General features: G+C 31.7%; 3 protein-coding genes across 5 annotated transcripts; all 3 read right to left on the minus strand.

The window, feature by feature from the left end:
* Positions 1-2185: 2185 nt before the first annotated feature.
* LOC124928124 lies at positions 2186-3002 on the minus strand. The gene is made up of 3 exons (XM_047468654.1): positions 2895-3002; positions 2685-2789; positions 2186-2593 (listed from the first exon to the last, which is right to left on the minus strand). Exons 1-3 carry the CDS (start codon positions 3000-3002, stop codon positions 2186-2188), a joined length of 621 nt encoding a protein of 206 aa, XP_047324610.1.
* A 784-nt stretch (positions 3003-3786) lies between these two features.
* LOC124928030 lies at positions 3787-7617 on the minus strand. 3 transcript variants are annotated; one of them, XM_047468554.1, is made up of 8 exons: positions 7466-7617; positions 7226-7306; positions 5422-5829; positions 5151-5320; positions 4636-4716; positions 4481-4556; positions 4261-4383; positions 3787-4183 (listed from the first exon to the last, which is right to left on the minus strand). In XM_047468554.1, exons 3-8 carry the CDS (start codon positions 5807-5809, stop codon positions 3987-3989), a joined length of 1035 nt encoding a protein of 344 aa, XP_047324510.1. In that variant the 5' UTR covers positions 5810-5829; positions 7226-7306; positions 7466-7617; the 3' UTR covers positions 3787-3986. The 3 variants fall into 3 exon arrangements, with proteins under 3 accessions (XP_047324510.1, XP_047324511.1, XP_047324512.1); XM_047468555.1 differs by lacking the exons at positions 7226-7306; positions 7466-7617 and adding an exon at positions 6968-7095 and having other exon boundaries at positions 5422-5839; XM_047468556.1 differs by lacking the exons at positions 7226-7306; positions 7466-7617 and adding an exon at positions 6968-7070.
* A 2317-nt stretch (positions 7618-9934) lies between these two features.
* LOC124923878 (deoxyribodipyrimidine photo-lyase) lies at positions 9935-17599 on the minus strand. Its single transcript, XM_047463861.1, has 10 exons — positions 17129-17599; positions 16711-17051; positions 16395-16635; positions 16164-16321; positions 16041-16077; positions 15886-15944; positions 15726-15807; positions 15582-15653; positions 15304-15480; positions 9935-10162 (listed from the first exon to the last, which is right to left on the minus strand). Exons 1-10 carry the CDS (start codon positions 17450-17452, stop codon positions 10160-10162), a joined length of 1494 nt encoding a protein of 497 aa, XP_047319817.1. The 5' UTR covers positions 17453-17599; the 3' UTR covers positions 9935-10159.
* Positions 17600-21406: the final 3807 nt, after the last annotated feature.

A 21406-nucleotide genomic window follows, 5' to 3' on the forward strand; every position in this document is an offset into this window, starting at 1 on the left:
ATAATCACATAAAGTTTATGTGCCCGTTTAAGGGGGAAAAGGTTGCAGCAGTTAAAGGAACTGAGTCCTCTGATGAGGAAGAAGAGACTCAAATAGGATCCTTAAGACTGCTCAATGCTGTGAAGACTAGTGTTGCGAAGCCGGACAAGGGAACAAGGAGGGGCTCTTTGTTTGTGGAAGCTTGGATCGGGGGAAAGCGCATCAAAGCACTAGTAGACACAGGGGCTACGCACAACTTCATGCGAGAAGGAGTAGCCAAGGTGTTGGGTCTGCGGATCAGCCCAACAAGAGGGACGGTGAAGTCCTTCGATGTAGCCAAGCCGGTAAATGGGGAGGCTAGGAGAGTGCGCACCAGGATCGGAGTCTGGAATGGGACAGTCTCATTTACCTTGGTCCCAATGGAAGACTACGACGTAGTGTTGGGACTCGAATGGTGCGATCAGGTACGCGCTTGCATAATGCCTTATTCCGATTCCTTAATCATTTTGGATCACGGGAAGACTAGCGTGATTCCAACAAGGAGAGAATCAGAGGGAATAAGCAGGTTCTCGGCGATGCGATTCGTTCGAGGTCGCAAATGTGGTAAAGAGATATTTGCCACTTTTGCCAAGATGGATGATGGGGACGGGTCCAAGGGAAAAGAAGAAGTACCCGAGGAAGTCCAGATAGCGTGTGTCGAAGCCTTCGAGGGGCTCAAGGCCAAAGACAACACACAACCATCAGATCCACAAGGTTTGGCCACAGGCAACGGGGGCCAAAGTCAGTCTGCCTTCACTCACACCAAGTCCGTGGGAAAGGAAGCAGGTTGTGCTCAGGCATATTCAGAGGGAGACACCGAGAATATGAAGAGAGGGGCAGATCTGAGAGGGTGTGCAGTTACGAAAGGGGACGATGGAAAGGGGGAAGTGTCCCCTGCAATTGTTGAAGTTTATGCGGTCTGTGCTCAAGGGGCTTGTGCGCAGATTCAAGGGACCATGTTCAATCGAGAGATGTGTGGGAAACGTATTATATCGGTTAAGGCTGGCGACCATAAGTGCACCCAATGCCGTGACGTGCAAAGGGGGAGGAAGAGCGCTCAGGGGACGCCAGAAAGAAGATCACCATACACAGGTCTAGGGTCGTGCCGAGGACGCCCACGACTTAGGTGGGGGAGTATGTCACGTCCCATTTTTATGGGGTGCAAACATCGAGCCACGAGGTGTACTTCCAAGATATTCCAGAATGCAAGTCTATGTAATCTGTGCTCAAGGGGCTTGTGCACAGATACGAGGGACCGTGTGGGGAATGTTTCAAGGAAGAGGTTGAAGAGTATCATGCCAAGGTCGAACCGAGGACGGCCACGACTAAGGTGGGGGAGTATGTCACGGCCCATTAGAGTCACGACCCAATCCCGGAGGATGTCGAGGCTCATTAAAGTCTTGGCCTGATAGTGCGCTAATCTTCTTAGCCAAGGAGAGGCCCAGTTACCTACGTGGGCCCAGCGAATCTTCTAATCAAGGAAGAGATTGGAAGATAATCTAATTAAGGAAGTGATTGGAAGATATATTCTAATCAAGGAAAGGATTATAATATATATTCTAATTAAGGAAGAGATTACAAGGGATATTCTAAATTAGGTAGGGATATTCTTGTTATGGAAGGAATATCCTAAATTAGTGTAATTAAATTGTAATTAGACGTAATTCCTAATTTAATACGTGTAAGTCCTATAAATACCCTGAAGGTATTCCATTGTAATTATCAAGCATTCTTTCAATATATTCTTATTCTCAAGAGTTTTCTCTCTCTAAGTTCTTTCTTGCGTTTGAGTTCTTCTTGCATTGTGTTTAGAAAGGCTTTCTAAGCTAGAATCAGGGTCGATTTAGCTTAGTGCCGCACGGGTCGAATTTTAGCCCGTGACATTGTGCAACCTTCTATAAATATCATTCATCACTTGAATAGAAGGAAGTCCAACCACCATATTTTTCTCTTTTAGCAACTGAAGTCCCCGTTGATTTAAATGACCATATCAAAGATATCAAAGTTTAGACAAATCTTCATTTTCCACTTTTAATGCACAATCACTTTTGAATGGAAACGTGAGAGAAAAAGTCTTATCTTTCATTTCGACAGTTGCCACAACCATATTCTTCTTTTTGTCAAATATTTTGCATCTTCCATCATTAAAATATCCCGAGAAGTTCTTCTAAATAAGTTGTCCAATACTAAGAAGATTATATGAAATATTAGGGACATATAGAACATCCGTGATAAACTTTTTGTTACCTCCCGAAGTTGGAACAACAATTGTTCCTTTTTCTTTCGCATCTTGATAAGAACCATCTCCAAGAACAATGGTTGAAGTAATGTCCGAGTTGAGCTCCACAAACATATCTTTATTGCTTGTCATATGGTTGCTAACACTGCTATCAAGATACCATCGACTTTTTGACTTCTCTTCACCATTTAGAGAAACAAACATAACGTCATAATCTTCTTTCACAAATTTTGCATCATCTTCTTTCTTCTCCTGATTTTGAAATCGATAATCCCTTTGAGAATGATTAGGGATTTTGCATCTTTTGCATTTGAAATAACAATCTTCTTTCTTCTCCTGATTTCTTTCAAATGATACAAGAATAAGAATCACTTGATTGTTGTGGTGCTTTTGCCTTTCCAACCGAATGTCTTCTCATTTTTCTTACCAAATTTGTTGTGATGAATTCTTGAAAACGCTTCTGGTACTTGCTTGGATTTGAAGGCTTGATCAGTTCAAGGAGTACAAGAGCGATTAATTCTTTGCTCATGTGCTAGAAAAGATCCAGTCAACTCATATATTGTCATCTTGGACAAATCTTTTGATTCTTCAATCACAACATTAACATGATCGAACTTTTGAGGAAGGCTTCAAAAACCTTTTCAACAACCTTTTTATCTTTGATTTCATCTTCGTTGCTTTTTATTTGATTGACAATAGTGGAAACACGAGAAGAAAAATCTTGTACCTTTTCTCGATCCTCCATCTTTAGATTGTCAAAATCTTTCCATAAGGCTTGGAGTTTTAATGCGATCGTTTTCTCCGTACCTTGAAATTCCTGTTTCAATATCACCCAAGCATCTTGAGCCTTTTTTACTCCAAAAATACGAGGGAATATAGTTTTGCCAACTCCTTGTTGAATATAGCGCAAAGCTAGTGCATCTCGTTTTTTGAGATCCTTTTCAAATTTCTCGTATCTTTCATCTTCTTCATCGGACACATCGAGTTCTTCTTCATCTTAATTTTTTATTGTCATAGTATTGATATATTTTAACCTTATAATGCAAATTATTATTATGATAACTTATAATTTTAATTTTATAACTTAATCTTACAAAAAAAAAAAACACTCCAATTAATTGTGTTTAATTGACGTTGACTTTATCACTATTTTTTAAAATAAATCTAATATTAAAAAAATTAGCATTGTAATGCAAGATGTCTTGTTAGTTTGTACCGAAAATGTTTATACTTTTATCTTCATTTTTATTATTATTAATATTTTAAACTGTCTTTATTTATAAAACATTAATTTTTTGGTGTTGAATACATAGAATTAATTTTATATGATCAATTATAAAATTTTAATTATTTGAATTAATTTTTATATTTAAAATAAAATTAGTATTTCTTTTTCATATTTTAGTTAATGAGATAATTGATTAGTAAAAAAAGATAAAAGAAACCTTATAAAAATGTGCTCTTGAAATGGATAAAAATTCCCCATCTGTGTAAGATAAAATGAAAGAAGATGAACAAAAAATGAGATACAGATTTGAATTCAACAACATAAGAAGAAACGTATAAGTTCTTAATCTCATAGACAATCCAATAATAGAGTTTTAACCAAATGTATCTAAACACAATTTTGAATGACAAAAAAGTAAGTGGAATCAATCACAAATGTTCTTGTTGTGGTGAGGAGTTCCTACAATAAACAACAAGACATATTACTAATATAATTTTGAGTTCAGTTCTTCCTCCTCATGTACATATTATCAATCATATCTGCCGCCGTAGCTGATTTTGATCTCCCCCGACTACTCTTACTGGCGCGCATTTTGTTTGGAGGAGGACGAGAAGGAGAAGTGCAACTTTCATCAGATGCCACTCCTTGTCCAGAGTAACCGAGTAGACGCCCTCCACCAACACCACCACTTCCGGACCCTGAAACATAAACCAATTAGTTTTGGCATTTGTTTGATATACAAGTCATTGATAACGGGGTATTTGATTAGGCTTACCCCCCATGTCGCCTGCACCACCCAAACTGAGGCTCCTATTCCAGCCAGGCTGCTGCTGCTGCAGCATGCGCATGTGCTTATCGCCGTTCACTTTCCAGGCTTCTTCAAAACCATGAATCTCATCTGATCATCATAATTCCCCAATCACCCACCATCCATTATTTTCTCATAAAAATAAATTGCCAATTACTAATATAAAGATCTAATAATATATAATCACCTTCATTAAGATTATGTAAAGTTTGCATATTGTCAACTCTACCATCAGATGTCAGCTTCCTCGTCAGAGAATGCCCCTAATAAAAAGAATAAGCCAACAACATTAACCTTATATTTAAGGATGACACATCACCGCTGCTTGGTTCTTGTACCTACCTTATCAAAAATTCCCCTGGAGATCCTATGAGAAGCTTGACCAGTCATTGTATTGGCCTCTTTACTTTCTTCAAATGTCACCTGAATGAAAATTCATCACCCAAAATGAGATCCTAATGCCCAAAACCCCTAATAATGGTGAATCACTTCAAACATACATAAATAATCCATTGGAAGGTTACAGATATATAATGAAAAACTATTTTTTAACTTAGGATATTTTGTTTGATGATTTCAATTATGATCACATAGTGGGTTATTTTTAAATTCAAATAACCTATAGCTCAAACAAAGCCAAACATATATGTCTTGTTTAATGAAGGAGTATTTGGATTTACTCATTTTGAAACATCAACTAAATTATTCTTAACCTTTTTTTTTTATAAAATATTAAACTACCCTTCTCTTGTCTTTTCCCCTACAATTCCAAAGGGCAAATGGAACAATACATACAAAAAATAATCCTACAAAAAATAATCCTACAAAAAATAATCCTCAAATAATCTCATACTTACTCCATCACTTCCTGCCCTCCTAGTGGAGGATGAGGTGTAATACGCCCCATTGGCACCACCATAAGTCACAGTGCTGCTTTGAAATGAGAAACTACGAGTTTGAGGTTGTGACTGCATCATATTGTTTCGAGAAGCATCATGCTTGTAGTACATCTGTTTTCTTTTCTTATCTGCAACATAGTCAAATTAATTCAATTTAAATAAATAAATAAAAGGATGCAGCAAAGATACATTCTAATCAATGCAATTATGCAAGCAGCCCATAATTCACCTTCCACGTTATCGGGATCCTCAACATAAGGCACTTTGCCTGAATTGCCTGCCTTGTTTTTGTCATCTTCTTTTTCATCATCAGAGTTCAATTCTTCAATAATTGGCCCTCTTTGCTTTTTAGGCTGAGGTGAATCATGCTGGAGAAATCCCGATGCATGTGGATTCATGAAAGGAGGCCCCATAGGAGGTCCCATGGAAGGCCCCATGGGAGGCCCAAAGAAGGTAGATGGAAACATACTTCCTAATGGCTGTGTGAAGAAAGGATCTTCAAATTGGTCCCTCCCTCCGAAGAAGCCAGATAACAAGTTCCCATGGTTTCCAAACCCACCAAAGGAGTCACCAAAATTGAAGAAAGGATCCCCACCCCTTCCTCTGCCCCCTTGCATTTTCAGTATCTATATATAATCTGCAATTTTCTAAAAGTGATAACAAACATGAATAATGAGCATAACATTGTCTTTTTAAGGAATGTTTTCATTATCAAGATCTTTTGTAATCCATGTCTATATCAATTTTGGTTGAAAGTAAATGACTAAACCCAACCAACGTATACACATTCTAACATATAAAAAGTAGAAAAATCAGATTGTTAGATTGCAAAAATATGAAAATCTAAATTTCCAACTCCCGCAAAATTAAACACCATAGATAAACAATGAGATATACGATTGAGGTCCAAAAGTTTAATAACATTCACCTAATGCCCACTCATCATAAACATTGTGGTAAAAAGGGACATATCTGACCTATAAAGACAAAACGTAATTAGTATTATCTGTAATTGCTCCAATTTCTTGCAAAGGACATGCAATCTATTTGATGTTATTATATTGCAAGTGTCATTAAGATGATCAAGACAAATTATCAATGCACATATCAATATTATCTGTAAAGAGAACAAGATAACTGAACAATATATCCAACTACAAGAACTTCTAAGTCACAATATTAGTTAGTGCAGCACTACATTCAATTTACCGTCAAATAAAACTCAGAATCATAAGCAAGGCGTGTTTCTAGCTTCTAACAAACATTACATAGAAAGTCGATGAAAAGGAAGAAAAACAAATAATCAGGCATATGCAAGGTTAATTCCATATCCTACACATCTGATTATAAAATTTCCATCAAAAGCTATGCAGATCATATCAACATTATCTGTAAAGAGAACATATCATATAAAATTTTAGAGAATCAGTAGTCAAAACCTTTATTTCTGAAATCCGGTAATTAAATGCAACGCAGATATATCAACATTATCTATAAAGAGAAGAGGATAACTGAACAATATATCAAACTACAAGAACTTCTAAATCACAAACCAGGACAATATGTTAGATATTAATGCTGCGTTACATTCAATTTACCATCAAGTAAAACTCATAATCATTATAGCAAGGCGTGTTTCTAGGAAGAAGAACATATAATCAGGCATATCCTACACATCCGATTATAAAATATCTATCAAAAGCTATGCAGATCATAATGTTTCGATTTAACAGTACCGGAAAATCAAATCGAGGATATAGATAGTGTTATTTTACCTTGTGCGCACCGAAAACGAGTTTCAACAACAATCGCCGCCTCGGATTATCAAGCAGAGGTTCTTGTAATATCTTCGCCGCCTATAAACGGTTATGAGACAGAAGCAATAAGGCTGGTTAAAATCCACAACAATCAAGACATATGAAAGGTTAATTCCATATTCTAAACATCCGATTCTAAGCTCTACATCAAAAGATATGTCAATCTAACAACAGTAGAGGAAAATCAAATCGTGGATATAGATAGTGTTATTTTACCTTGTGCGCACCGAAAACGAGTTTCAACAACAATCGCCGCCTCGGATTATCAAGCAGAGGTTCTTGTAATATCTTCGCCGCCTATAAACGGTTATGAGACAGAAGCAATAAGGCTGGTTAAAATCCACAACAATCAAGACATATGAAAGGTTAATTCCATATTCTAAGCTCTACATCAAAAGATATGTCAATCTAACAACAGTAGAGGAAAATCAAATCGTGGATATAGATTTGTGTTACCTTCTGCACACCGAAAACGAGTTTCAAGAACAATCGTCGATTCGGAGAACGACGATCGAAAGGATTATTATGAGGGAGAAGTTCTTCAAATCTCTTTACCCTCTAATATAAAGGCTGCCGAATAAAGTTAGTTAAAATTCACCCAAAATATAAGAGAGACCTAGAGGATTCTAGACCATGGATCAAAATTTATTATTTTCTTAATACAAATATATATATATATATATATATATATATATATATATATATATATATATATATATATATATATATATATATATATATATATATACGAAATTATTGCAAAAATTAATCAAATATTGATTAAATAAGTTGTGATATACATAATTTATATTACAATTTTAAAAAGTATATTTGTGATTTGAAAATAATAATTTTTAAACTCCAAATTTACCAAAGGTTGATAATATTAAATAAAAATATTATATCTTAATATATAAAAAAAAAAAAAAGTTTGTTATGATAATATATTATGACAATAATACGAAGACTCCTATAATTTTGAAAAAAATATTAGTATTGATTAAATTGAGACTTATTTAATTGTGACACTTTAGAAAAACAAAAGAGATCAAATTTATTTTTTTTAAAATTATTGTTTGGTTATTTATTTGAAATCATCGTTTTCAAAGATCGGGTGTTATATAAACTCGTGTTATAACTTTTTTTTTACCTTCTTTAATGCGAAAGTTGACCAGATGATCCATTAATCCAACTAATGAAAGATTATAAATGAATTCATTTTATGCTTATGTAATCTATGTTATAATATTCTCTTTATAATAAATTTGTGTCTTTTTTATTATTATTTAGGTAAGGGTGTCAATTCAGGTGGGTCGAGTGGGTTCGAGTCGGGTTGAAGAAGATGCATTATAACAAAATTTTCAATTCGAATCCGACCCGAACCTGAACCAACCTGAAAACAACAAACTCGAACTCAGACCAACCCGACCAACCCGACTAACCCGAAATAAGATTTTTTGCTTAATAATAATACTTTAGTTTAAATACAAAATAATAAAATTTGCATAAACATAATAATTATGTTTAAAAAATTCAAAATTTTCACAAAATAAATATTACACAACGAGAATATCAGTTCTTGCAGTATTTCTAGTGAAATGATTGACTTGAGGTTCCAAATAGGTAAATATTGATTTAACTGCCTCATATTCTACAAACTGAAATGGTAAATAATACCTCACAATTGCTAAGATTAGCAACTCTCTAAATCTTTTTGACTAAACTTTTGAGACCTAATATTAAGACTTTTATCCCCTTGTTCTAACAAAGCTTGAGCTATATCACGAATTTTCTATCTAGAACATTGATTAAGGATATGACGGCGAAGATTACCTGTTCTCATGCTACTATCAGCTTTGTATGTAATTTCACATGCTTTACATTTACATCGCAAATCTTCTCCCTCTATTTTAGGAAGCATATCAAAATACTGCCACCACTTTGATTTTATTGGTCTCTTTCGTTTATCAATACCAGTTTTGGAGGCTTGATCTTAGGAATCAATGCACGTTTCTTTATTTGCATCTAAATTTGGCATAGATGAACCCTCCACACTATCCTCCTCAAGATCAAGATTAATTTGTGAACTCATTTTATTGCTGGATACTAGCGGAGTTCAAGAGATTAAAAAAGATGAAAGTTAGAGAAGGAATGTATATTGAAGAGAAGTGAGAAAGATGGAAGAAAATGAATAGTGAAAAAGACGGAAGGAAGAAAAAGAATAGAAATTAAGGATATGGGTTAGGCCCGTTAGGGTTAGGATTTTTTTGTAAGGTAGGCAAGTTATTTTTTTTATTAATATATTAGGTGGGTCGGGTTGGGTGGATTCGGGACGATGAGTGACCTGATATTTTAATTCAGGTCAACCCGGGTTGACCCAAACCCAACCCAACCAAATTTTCTTTTTCAGGTTATATTTTGGGTCTGACCCGAAATGATTCAAACCCGAAAACCCCCTACCCTAACCCAATATTCTTCGGGTCGACTCGTGTCAGGTTGACGGGTCAAGTTCATTTTTTACACCTCTATATTTAGGTCATATTTCGCAATCAATTCTAATAATAACATTTTTAGTTTTTGTCTATATTATGATGACAATGAGATATTTTTTTTACTACAATCCCGTCTGTTCGATTTTTGGACAATATCTTTTAAAAATACAAAATGTTATATAATAAAACTATATAAACAAAATTTTAAATATAATATATTGTAATATTATAATATTATAAAAAACATCAACTTAAAATTTTATAAAAAATTTCAATATATGAGAATTTTATATATTTAGTTATGTTTATAGTGCTCGGGGTGAGATCGGTACGGAGACTTAAATACGATCATTTCGACTACCGGTCAAACAGGAGAAAACCCGTCCCTAACCCTAACGGAACAGTTCAGATCGGAACAAAAACGCGAGAGGAGGATTATAATTGTCTTCCCTAGTTTAGATTCATTGTCTCATAGTCACCCCTCTTAAAAACTATACTAATATTGTTATCCAATAACAATTGTGTCAAATGAATGCAGCAGTTGGATCAATCATTACGTGTCACATGTTCAACTACTCATTTGAAAATCAGTTTGATTTTCACTAAGAACAACAGGTTGACGGGATGCTTGAAAAATACAGCCAAAAATCGGTCTGAATTATATCAAGCTAAATGATCAAGAAGATTTGTAAATTTGTAATTGTAATACAAATGAATAAGTATATGTTAATATTTTAATATAATGTTTTAAGTTGATTGAAATTGTAATATATATAAAGTGCAAGGGCTATTTGTTAGTTTAGTAAAACTAATTTGGGGTTTTACCCGATTAACATTTTGTAACTTCTACAATTGATTGATCAATGAAGTTGATAAGTTTTCTCTGCCTTCTCTCTGCGATTTGCTTTCGATTTGCTTTCTTGATTAATTCAGCAAAGTGATCTTGCTGGATTTGTTCATGGTATCAGAGCATGGTTCATATTCTTCTTCAAACTCAGAAGATAGTGATTCAACCGACAAGAATCAAGAAGTGAAGATTTCAAACCCTAATTTGACTATCAGCGAAGGATCGTCGTCTTCAAACTCAGATCAAGAAACAGAGGTTCGATTGAAGAGGAGAATGGCGAACAAGAGGAAATACAACACTGATCCACTACTTCTTCAAAATGGAGACATCACAGGTGCAATAATTACTAATTCTATACTAACAAGATCTCATTACTATGAGTGGTGTACAAGTATTAGACTAGCATTGGAGGCAAAAATGAAGCTCGGATTCATCGACGGATCTTGTAAGATGCCACTAGATGTAGATGGAGTAATGCAATGGAAGCTAGTGGATGCTATGGTGAGAAACTGGATAATGAACACTATGGATCAAAACCTGAAAATTCATTTCCAGAATGCTGTAACTGCTCAACAACTATGGAAAGATATTCGAAGTACATATGAAGGCAACAACGGACCAAGACGTTTTCAGTTAGGGAAGGATATATCCACTATTCAACAAGGTACTTCTGATATTGTTGAGCATTATTCCAAAGTTAAATTGATTTGGGATGAAACTGCACATTTGAAGCCAGCAAGAAAGTGCAACTGTGATAGATCAGATGTTGTCAATTGTTATGGATGTAAGGTTGTAAGTGAAGTAGCGCAAGATGTTGAAGAGGCAAAGTTGCTTCAGTTTCTGATGGGAGTAAATGACTCTTATGAACATGTCGTGGATAATATGTTAGCATCTGATCCATGGCCTTCAGTTCATAAGGCATTTACTATTCTAGTTAATGTTGAAACTAAGAGGAATATTAGCATATCTAAAGGAGAATACACTGCAATGATGGTAAAGGAGAAGACAGAATTGAACAACAAGAATCAGAAAATTGAAGGAAGTTCAAAATTACCTGCTGAAAAATTCAAACCTTACAAGAATTCTATCTGCACTCACTGTGGATTAAAAGGTCACATAAAAGAAGGTTGTTTCAAATTGCTTGGATATCCGGAGTGGTTCAAACAATCAAGGAAAAAACAGGTTGCTGTCAACACAGCAAACGTGGCAAATTCTCCATTGGATGACATTGAAGAACATGTAGAGGTTACTGGAACGGAATATAAACAGTTCAAAGAATGGTGCAAGGCAAATTCAAAAGGAAAAGGGAAGGTAGCACCAGGAACTTCAGAGTATAGTGCAGGTAAGTACACTAAAATTCCAAACTGTTATGATTCTTGTTATGCATTTACATTTGAACACAGTATGAGCACATATCATGATGATAACAATGACATAATGTGGCTGATAGATTCAGGGGCAAGCAGTCATGTTTGCAATACTAGAAAACTTCTCATTAATATTAGAAAACTTGAGAAAGTAAGGATCCTATATTTAGCGGATGGATCAATTAAAAAAATAGTTGAATTAGGAGATATGAAACTAAATGAAAGATTAGTGCTAAAAGATGTCATGATAGCAAAAGACTTCAAATACAATCTAATATCAGTAGCAAAATTGATTAAAGATGAGAACATGATGTGCATATTTGATGAAGATTATGTATTTTGCAGGACCGTAAATTGGTCAACAAATTTCAGCTTGGGAAGAAAATTGGAAATTTGTTTTTCTCTTCTCTTCGTTATTGTTCTAAAGACATTTCTCATAGTAGTTCTACTGAATTTTCATCTCCTGTTATTGATTGTATTAGAATGCATAATAGACTTGGTCATCCATCTTCTAAAGTCATGAATAATGTCTACCCTGGTTTGGGAAATAAAATACATCATTGTGAAGTTTGTTCCATTTCAAAAATGTCAAGATTGCCTTTTCCTGATAGTTGTTCTGTTTCAAAAAAATGTTTTGAACTTATTCATGTTGACCTTTGGGGACCTTATAAGGAACCTTCAATAATTCAAGTTTCTTATATGTTAACCATAGTAGATGATTATAGTAGATGCACTTGGATTTTTCTTCTCAAAGATAAAACATGTGTATTTGAAAACATAAAAAATTTTATTACTTTGGTGAAAAATCAATATGAATCTTCAGTTAAAATAGTAAGAAGTGATAATGGTACTGAATTTATAAATTCAAAATTCAATATATTTTTTAATTCTTTAGGTATCATTCATCAAAAAACTTGTGCCTATTCTCCACAACAAAATGGTGTTGTGGAGAGAAAACATAGACACTTGATTAATGTGGCAAGGTCATTGATGAATCAATCCAAACTTCATATTAAATTCTGGCATTTCTCTCTTCTTACTGCAACTTATTTAATTAATAGAATGCCATCTTCAGTTTTAGATTTTAAAACACCATATTTTATGCTACATCAAGATAACTGTTCATATAATCATCTTAAAGTTTTTGGATGTTTATGTTACATTGCAAATGTTTTGCCGCATAAAACCAAATTTGAAGATCGTGGCATTAAATGTATTTTTATTGGTTATCCATCTGATCAAAAAGGTTATTTAGTTTATGAAATTAATAACGGTATTGTTACTATTTCGAGAGATGTTGTCTTTTATGAAGATATTTTTCCATATCAAAATATAACTGACAATTCACATTACACAATATCTGCTCCAAATAGTTCTGAATCATCTATTATTTTTGATAATGAAATACATTTTGATGATGATAAAACACATGAAGTTATTTCTGACAGTCCACTTGATTTACTTGAACATTCTTCTCAATCTGACTTACAATTATCTGATGACCAACCTGCTTTATCAACTGATCATATTGTTACTTTACCTAATTCAATTGATTCTCATCATGTTCATCAAAATAGAAGAAGTACTAGGGAAAAACATTCACCCTCCTGGTTGAAAGATTTTGAAATAAATCATGTTGAGATTGAATCCAAAAATTCCAGTAAATACACCCCTAACACTTATCCTTTTATAAATTCTCTATTAGACTGTGAATACATTAATTTTCTTTCTAATGTTGATCATACTTACACACCACAATCATTTTTAGAGGCTTCACAAAATCCTGATTGGATTCAAGCCATGACACATGAGCTTGAAGCTCTAAAACATAATCATACTTGGGAAATTACAACTTTACCAAAAGGAAAAAAGGCCATTGGTTGTCGCTGGATTTTCAAAACAAAGTTAAATTCTGATGGCAGTTTAAACAAATGTAAGGCACGTTTAGTGGCTAAAGGTTTTAATCAAAAAGATGGAATTGATTTCCATCAATGTTTTGCACCTGTTGCTAAAACAGTTACAGTTCGTTTTTTAATTGCACTTGCTGCCTCTAAACGATGGCATTTACATCACATTGACATCAATAATGCTTTTCTTCATGGTAATCTTGATGAGGAAATTTATATGAAACTTCCTGAGGGTGTACATTCTGATTTAAAAAAACCTGTTTGTAAACTAAATAAAAGTTTATATGGTTTAAAACAGGCTTCAAGACAATGGCATGCTGAAATTTCTTTAAGTCTGACTACAATAGGATTTATTAAATCAGAACATGATCATTGTCTTTATATTAAACATTCTAAATCTAGTATCACTGTTTTGCTCATATATGTTGATGATTTTCTTATTGCTGGAAATGATTTGACTGAAATTTCTTTGGTAAAGAATTTTATTGATTCTAAATTTACCATAAAAGACCTTGGGAAAGCCAAGTTCTTTTTGGTCTTGAAATTGCACAAACCAATAATGGTTTTTGTGTTAATCAAAGGAAATACATTCTCGATCTTATTGGTGATGTTGGTCTTATGGGTTGTAAACCAACTAAAATACCCATGATCAAAGGCATTAAATTTTCCAATGATCATGAGAATATAATGGCAGATCCTTCTAAATATAGGAGACTTATTGGGAGATTGTTATATCTTAATTATACTAGACCAGATATTACATTTGTTGTACAACAATTGTCTCAATTTGTTAATCAACCAATGAATTGTCATTGGGAAGCAGCTTTACATTTGGTTAAATATTTAAAGGGTTCAATCTCTTTGGGACTGTTTTTTCCATTTGATAATTCACTACATATTGAGGCATTCTCTGATTCTGATTGGGGTTCATGTCTAGAAACAAGAAAATCATTATCAGGTTATTGTATCATGTTTGGAAATTCGGTTATCTCTTGGAAAACAAAAAAACAACCCACTGTATCTCGTTCTTCAGCCGAGGCCGAGTATCGCAGCTTAGCTGTGACAGTTTGCGAGATTAAGTGGCTTTCCTATCTTATTAATGATTTCCGAATTATTCTTCAATTACCCATTACATTACATTGTGATAATCAGGCAGCCATTCATATTACAGAAAATCCTGTATTTCATGAGCGGACAAAACATTTAGACATCGATTGTCATGTAGTTCGAAATCAATTTTTATCTGGTTTTATAAAATTGCAGCACATATCCACTAAATTGCAGATTGCTGATATTTTTACAAAGGCTTTGGACTATCCACAACTCAGCTTTCTTCGATCGCGATTGTTTTTACAAGATGTGCATCTTGAGGGGGGAGTATCAAGCTAAATGATAAAGAAGATTTGTAAATTTGTAATTGTAATACAAATGAATAAGTATATGTTAATATTTTAATATAATGTTTTAAGTTGATTGAAATTGTAATATATATAAAGTGCAAGGGCTATTTGTTAGTTTAGTAAAACTAATTTGGGGTTTTACCCGATTAACATTTTGTAACTTCTACAATTGATTGATCAATGAAGTTGATAAGTTTTCTCTGCCTTCTCTCTGCGATTTGCTTTCGATTTGCTTTCTTGATTAATTCAGCAAAGTGATCTTGCTGGATTTGTTCAAATTAGACACGAATTTCTTTGTGCTTTCCACTCATCATCAGAATTCCAGCTTTACGTTTTTTGATGTTGTCTCCAACTAGCCTCTTGACATAAGTTATGTATCCATCAACATCAAACTTCCTTTTACAGCCTGCATAGTTCATATACCGTATTTTCCCAAATATTGGCCTTTCCTTCCAACCCTGATCATGATCATATCATCAACAACAATTGAAATCAAGACTCCTTACAGCTGCAAGATTGTAGAAGAAACTAAGAACCTTATTTCAGAAAAAAGTCAAACCTGGTCATGTAGGCCACAAATTGACCACATACAGCCCACGTATCCATTTGGATCTCTTCCATCAATCTCATACTGCACATGAACCATAAAAACATAAGTGATTCTAAGACGAACATGCAAGAAATTGTCGTCTAGATCAAATACCTTATCGTTTAGATAAATGGCAATAGCAAGACCTTCCTCTGGTCCACTTGTCCATTCAAGAATCTTCTTTGCCCAGTACATTCTATTCATCATCACTTATTATGGTATTAACTCACTTTAAATGTACAACAATAAACAAAATTAAGGAAAAACAACTTGCCTCATAAAGCCGTGCATCTTTCCATTATGAACCATGTCCAATTGAGAAGCATTCCAAAGCTGTAAGCAAATAAAATGACTTATCAATTACCATTAATGGTAAGAAAACCTAATTTTCAATAAGCTATATATCAAATTACAAAGCCAAAAATTTACAGGATCAGCAGTTTGTGCCTTCTCTAATTGCTCCCTTCTGCAAATGCATCATTCAACAAACAAAAATGTTACATTCTACACATTTTCAAGTATACTATTTCAAGAAAGACAACTCGAGAATACGTATAAGTGTGTTCTCGTTTATCAGATGCATGATCCTTTAGAGTTTTGCGTGCCCATTCCCAAGCTCCTTCTAATGAGTCATAATGGGGTTGATAAAAGCAGAAATTATCAGCCAGCTCCCTCCGCACTATTAATTCTTCCAAGAAAGTATCTACAGCCTTCAAATTAAAAATCAGGCCAATCCAAATTAAAACAAAACTCAAGATGATTTTAGCAATTCGAAATAGCAACCTGTGGGCAAATATTTCTGACTTTCTTTGCCTCTATAGCACATCTTTGTGCAGCTATCTGTCCAAAATGGAGATATGGAGAAAGACCCGACAGTGCTTTTGGTTTCAAAGGATTATTCCTGTCAGCCGAATAACTCTTCAATCTCTTCGTCAAAAACCCATTACCACTCCCCATCAAAACTTCCATAGCAGCACATTCTCCTGGTTCGCACCAATCGACTTCAGGAACTTCTGCTCCTTCCCTAGTAAAAATATCTAAATTCTAATCACCAAACCTCAAATGAAAACTTTCAACGACAAGCTATCCATCCACTCACCTTATAACTCGAGTAATGATATCCTCCCATTCAATCAATGGATTCATTGCAGGCCATTTCACGAGTGGTGGTGCCAATTCAGGAAAATCAATTAAATATTGAGGAAGCAGTTTTGTGATCTTACCCCGAATTGTCTTAGCACTGTACTCCAGTTTGGGAGATGCCTCCCAAACTGGAACAATGTTGTGGGAATCAACTTCATGAATCGAAACTTCATCAGAAACTCTCTTGCATATTTCCTCTTTAAATCTTTTGATTTCCCTCAGTGGTGAGAAATCAGTGACAAGCAATGAAGCATTACATTCTTTGATAAAACTTGGAATTGTCTCTATTGCTTCCCCCTAATGTATGTACGCAAAACTTAATAACATTATTGTTTATGTGTATAAATTGAAATTAGAAAGTTATAGTCTTTTACCTGAAACAAGAAGAATGGTATGCGGAGATTTTGTTCCAAATCACCATGAAGCTGACGCAAACCCTTTAGCATGAACCCTAATTGACGAGCTTTGGCGCCTAGAAATTGATCGAACAGATTGAATGCGACGGCAACAGGGACATTAGTTTTGTTCGCCTGATCAACAGCATGGATCAACGCCCAATTGTCCTTCGAACGCTGATCCCTTAACATCCAATACACTACTGGCCCTACATTTCCATCAGAAAGCTTAGATCCTTCCTTTAGAACCCTAATTCTTCCAGATTGAACAGCGGTTGAATGAGTGGAAGTCTGAAACGACATGGAAAAGAGAAGAAGAGTTCGGATCCTACTAAGAATGCAAGCCAGCTAGAAGTGTCGTGGTCGTGGTCGTGGTCGCCGGTACTTTGAACTTGGTGGGTGGGTGGTTGGCCGGCGATTGGAATTCGGTAACGGGAGGAGAGGGAAAATGGGAGGGAAAACGAATCGAGATTGTGGCTTTAAACTGAACACGTCGACATGTAATGGCGAATGTTAAGAGCTATATTTTATTTTTCACACTTATTTTCGTAAGTAATTATAAAAGTCTATCATTTTGGGAAAATTTAAATTTTGTATGAAAACTTTCAATTTTTTATAAAATTAATTTATTTTGTGTTTGATAACATCAAAATTAAAATGATAATTTCAATTTTTAAGTTTGGTTATTTATTTAAGATTAATAATTGCAATTCGAAATTAAAATTCTAATTAAATTAAAATCAATTTAATTTTATCTTTCTTAATTCTATTATTTTGTAGCTCTTGTAATTTTAATATTTTATTTGTTTTTTCAAACAAAATATTTTTTTTATTTTATTATTTACAATTATAATAAGTTTAATAAGTTGAACATATAATATATATTTTACATAATTTAATATATTAAGTTAACCTTTTGAATTAATAAATTTTTTTTGAAAGTTAATATATTTAACAGATATTATATTTTTTTTAAATATCTATATTTAACATGCGGACAATAATTTTTTATAATAAAATTTATTAAGTTAATACATTCAACTGAATAATTTCTGAGAGAAAAATTATTGATTAAATTATCCTAATAAGTTAAGTAAATAAATATCTTAATAATATAAATAATGTATATTTAAATAATTTTAATAATATAAGAATTTAAATTAAATTATAATTCTATCATTTTACAATATCAATTATATGGAAATTTGGAATTTCAGTTTTAATTCTAAATTTAAATTTCACTTAGCCAAATATATATTTTTTTTAAATTTTAAAATTCACCAAACTAAGTACATACTCCAAATTTACTAAAAATTATTATATCAACTCCTTGGGAATATGAACTTTTTTGGGTCCAAATGGATGTAACTTTGATTTGATTTATAAGATGTAACTTTGATTTGATTTATAAGTGTAAATAGATTGTGATTATACAATAAGTTGTTACAATCTAAGCTATTAATAAGTTAATGGATATAAATAAAATCAAATTTATTTTAACTTTAACTAATAAGTTAGATAATTTAAAATACATAAAAAAAAGATAAATTTAAGTGATTAAGAGTATAAACAAACTTAAAATTAGCCATATGAATAAACTGAATATTTCAAAACAATGTTTAACAAAAAAAAAGTTGAATCATCTCAATTATTTTTTTTAGTAACTATTTTCATCATTGCAGTTATCCGATACATAACATTTATAATTATATTTTTACAACGTTCTTTTAGATTTGTTCTGAAAAGTCAATTCCACCGTTTATTTATTTATTTTGTAATTAGAGTGTCGAAATAAGTTTTTCCTATATCTCAATTGATCACTAATGCAAAGAGACTTGTATAATTCCAATAATAAAGATATTAACATTAAGAAGCCTAAGCTTAAATGTTATTAAATTTAGGGGACAATTTAAAACATGTTACCAAATATTAAAATATTATTTTAAATTAAAGTATAGTTTAAACTATCCGAATTTAAACTTTATAGAATTAGAGCAAAGTTAAATTATCATTTAAAACATTTTGATGTAACTAAAAATCATAATGGTACTATAAAAAAAGGTTAGGTTTTCCTTTAGACATTCATATCATGTAATAACAAATTGAATTAAAATTATGATAGGAGGTTACTAATTTATTTTAATATAAAAACAATATCATAATATGATAAAGTAACTTTATAGAAAAATAAACCATTATTTTTAAAAATTATTATTATTTTGTGTTTGGTAACATCAAAATTGGAAGGGATAATTTTAATTTTTAAGTTGGGTTATTTATTTGAGATTAAGAATTGTAATTCGAAATTAAAATTCTAATTAAATTATAAAAAATTCAATTTAATTTTATTATTCTCAATTTTATTATTTTGTAGCTCATAATTTTAATTATAATATTTATTTGTTTTTTCAAACTATTTTTTTATATTTTATCATTTACAATTACAATAAGTTTAATAGGTTGAACATATAATATATATTTTATATAATTTAATAAGTTAATCTTTTAAAATAAATTTTTTTTTTTTTGAAACTTAATATATTTAATAAATATTATGTTTTTCTAGAATGTGGAAATTTAACCCGCGGAACTACCGATATCTTTTTTTTTAATAAAATTTAGTAAGTTAATACATTAAACCGAATGATTCCCGAATGAAAATGGAATCCTAGAGAAAAATTATTGACAATTGAAGTATCCTAATAAGTTATGTAAAATAAATATCTTAATAATATAAATAATATATATTTAAATAATTTTAATAAAAAATAAGAATTTAAATTAAATTATAATTCTATCATTTTACCATGTTAATTCTATGGAAATTTAGAATTTCAATTTCAATTCTAAATTTAAATTTTAATTTCACTTATCCAAATATATATATTTTTTTAAATTTTAAAATTCACTAAGTAAGTAAATAATCCCTTTGAAATTTACTAAGATTATTATATCTAACTCTTTGGGGATATGAATTTTTTTGGATCAAAAGATGGAGGTAACTTCATGATTACTTAATAAGTTGTTTAATAGTATAAATAAAATTAATTATATTTTAATGTCTAACTAATAAGTTAGATAATTTAAAATAAATAAGAAAGATAAATTTAAGTGATTAAGAGTATAAACAAGCTCAAAATTAACGAATAAGTTAACGAATAAACTTAATTATTTATTTTTAAGTAACTATTCCAATTATTTTTAATAAACTATCTGAATAAAAAATTGTCGAATCCTGTTCGATACATAACAAAAGTCAGTTCCACCATTTATTTTATTATTAGGGTGTGGAAATAAGTTTTTTCTATATCTCAATTGATCCCTAATGTAAAGAGACTTGTACAATTCCAATAAAGATATTAACATTAAGCCTAAGCTTAAATGTAATTAAAAATTTAGGGAACAATTTAAACAATGTTACCAAATATTAAAATATTATTTTAAATTAAAGTATAGTTTAAACTATCAGAATTTAAACTTTATAGAATTAGAACAAAATTAAGTTATCATTTAAAACATTTTTGATGTAACTAAAAATCATAATGATACTATAAAAAAAAAGTTAAGTTTTCCTCGAGACATTAATATCGTGTAATAATAAATTGAATTAAAATTATGATAGGACGTTACTAATTTACTTTAAAGAATAAACTTTCGTCTTTAAGTATAAAAACAATATCATAACGATAAAGTGACTTTATAGAAAATAAATCATTATTTGAAAAAAATATATTATTATTATAGAAAATATATGTAATATCATTATGAGAAAATCAAATTTATTATGAAAAGTTTCATATTTTAACAAACAATTATTATAATTTTTTTAATTCACCTAACCTAACTAACTAGTACATTACATATTTCCTTTAAAATTTAGTGTAAAGATTATTATATCAACTCCTTGAGGATATGATTTTTTTTGTTCCAAATATAGATTAGTTTGATTTAATTTATAAGTATATTAAGTTGTTACAATCATAGTTAATACTAATGCATATAAATAAAATAGATAAATTTAAACGATTAAGAATATAAACAAACTCATAATAACAATTTTAATAAATTTAAGGGATGTTCAACCGGTCGGTTAAGGTTAATCAGTTAAACGGTTCCGATTAAGTCCGGTTTTATCTTTTATTTTACAAACCAGTTAACCAACCATTATTAGTACTGGTTTTATCGATTTTGGTTATATTACTTAACCTATCCGATAATTCAATTTTTTAAATTAAGTATTAAATTTTTAATTTTTTT

The sequence above is a fragment of the Impatiens glandulifera genome, chromosome 2, assembly GCF_907164915.1.
Source record: "Impatiens glandulifera chromosome 2, dImpGla2.1, whole genome shotgun sequence".
NCBI lineage: Eukaryota > Viridiplantae > Streptophyta > Magnoliopsida > Ericales > Balsaminaceae > Impatiens > Impatiens glandulifera.

What these genes read in the sequence shown, in the direction of transcription:
- LOC124923878 (XM_047463861.1), bottom strand. Translation starts at nt 17,452, where the DNA reads ATGTCGTTTCAGACTTCCACTCATTCAACCGCTGTTCAATCTGGAAGA. An exon ending in AAACGAGAACACACTTATAC is followed by an intron (nt 16,078 to 16,163) that starts GTATTCTCGAGT and finishes ATGCATTTGCAG; the next exon opens with AAGGGAGCAATTAGAGAAGG. An exon ending in CCATTTATCTAAACGATAAG is followed by an intron (nt 15,654 to 15,725) that starts GTATTTGATCTA and finishes GTTCATGTGCAG; the next exon opens with TATGAGATTGATGGAAGAGA.
- LOC124928030 (XM_047468554.1), bottom strand. Translation starts at nt 5,809, where the DNA reads ATGCAAGGGGGCAGAGGAAGGGGTGGGGATCCTTTCTTCAATTTTGGT. An exon ending in GGATCCCGATAACGTGGAAG is followed by an intron (nt 5,321 to 5,421) that starts GTGAATTATGGG and finishes ACTATGTTGCAG; the next exon opens with ATAAGAAAAGAAAACAGATG. An exon ending in CCAGGGGAATTTTTGATAAG is followed by an intron (nt 4,557 to 4,635) that starts GTAGGTACAAGA and finishes TCTTTTTATTAG; the next exon opens with GGGCATTCTCTGACGAGGAA.
- LOC124928124 (XM_047468654.1), bottom strand. Translation starts at nt 3,002, where the DNA reads ATGGAGGATCGAGAAAAGGTACAAGATTTTTCTTCTCGTGTTTCCACT. An exon ending in ATAAAAAGGTTGTTGAAAAG is followed by an intron (nt 2,790 to 2,894) that starts GTTTTTGAAGCC and finishes GATCTTTTCTAG; the next exon opens with CACATGAGCAAAGAATTAAT. An exon ending in AATTCATCACAACAAATTTG is followed by an intron (nt 2,594 to 2,684) that starts GTAAGAAAAATG and finishes GAAAGAAATCAG; the next exon opens with GAGAAGAAAGAAGATTGTTA.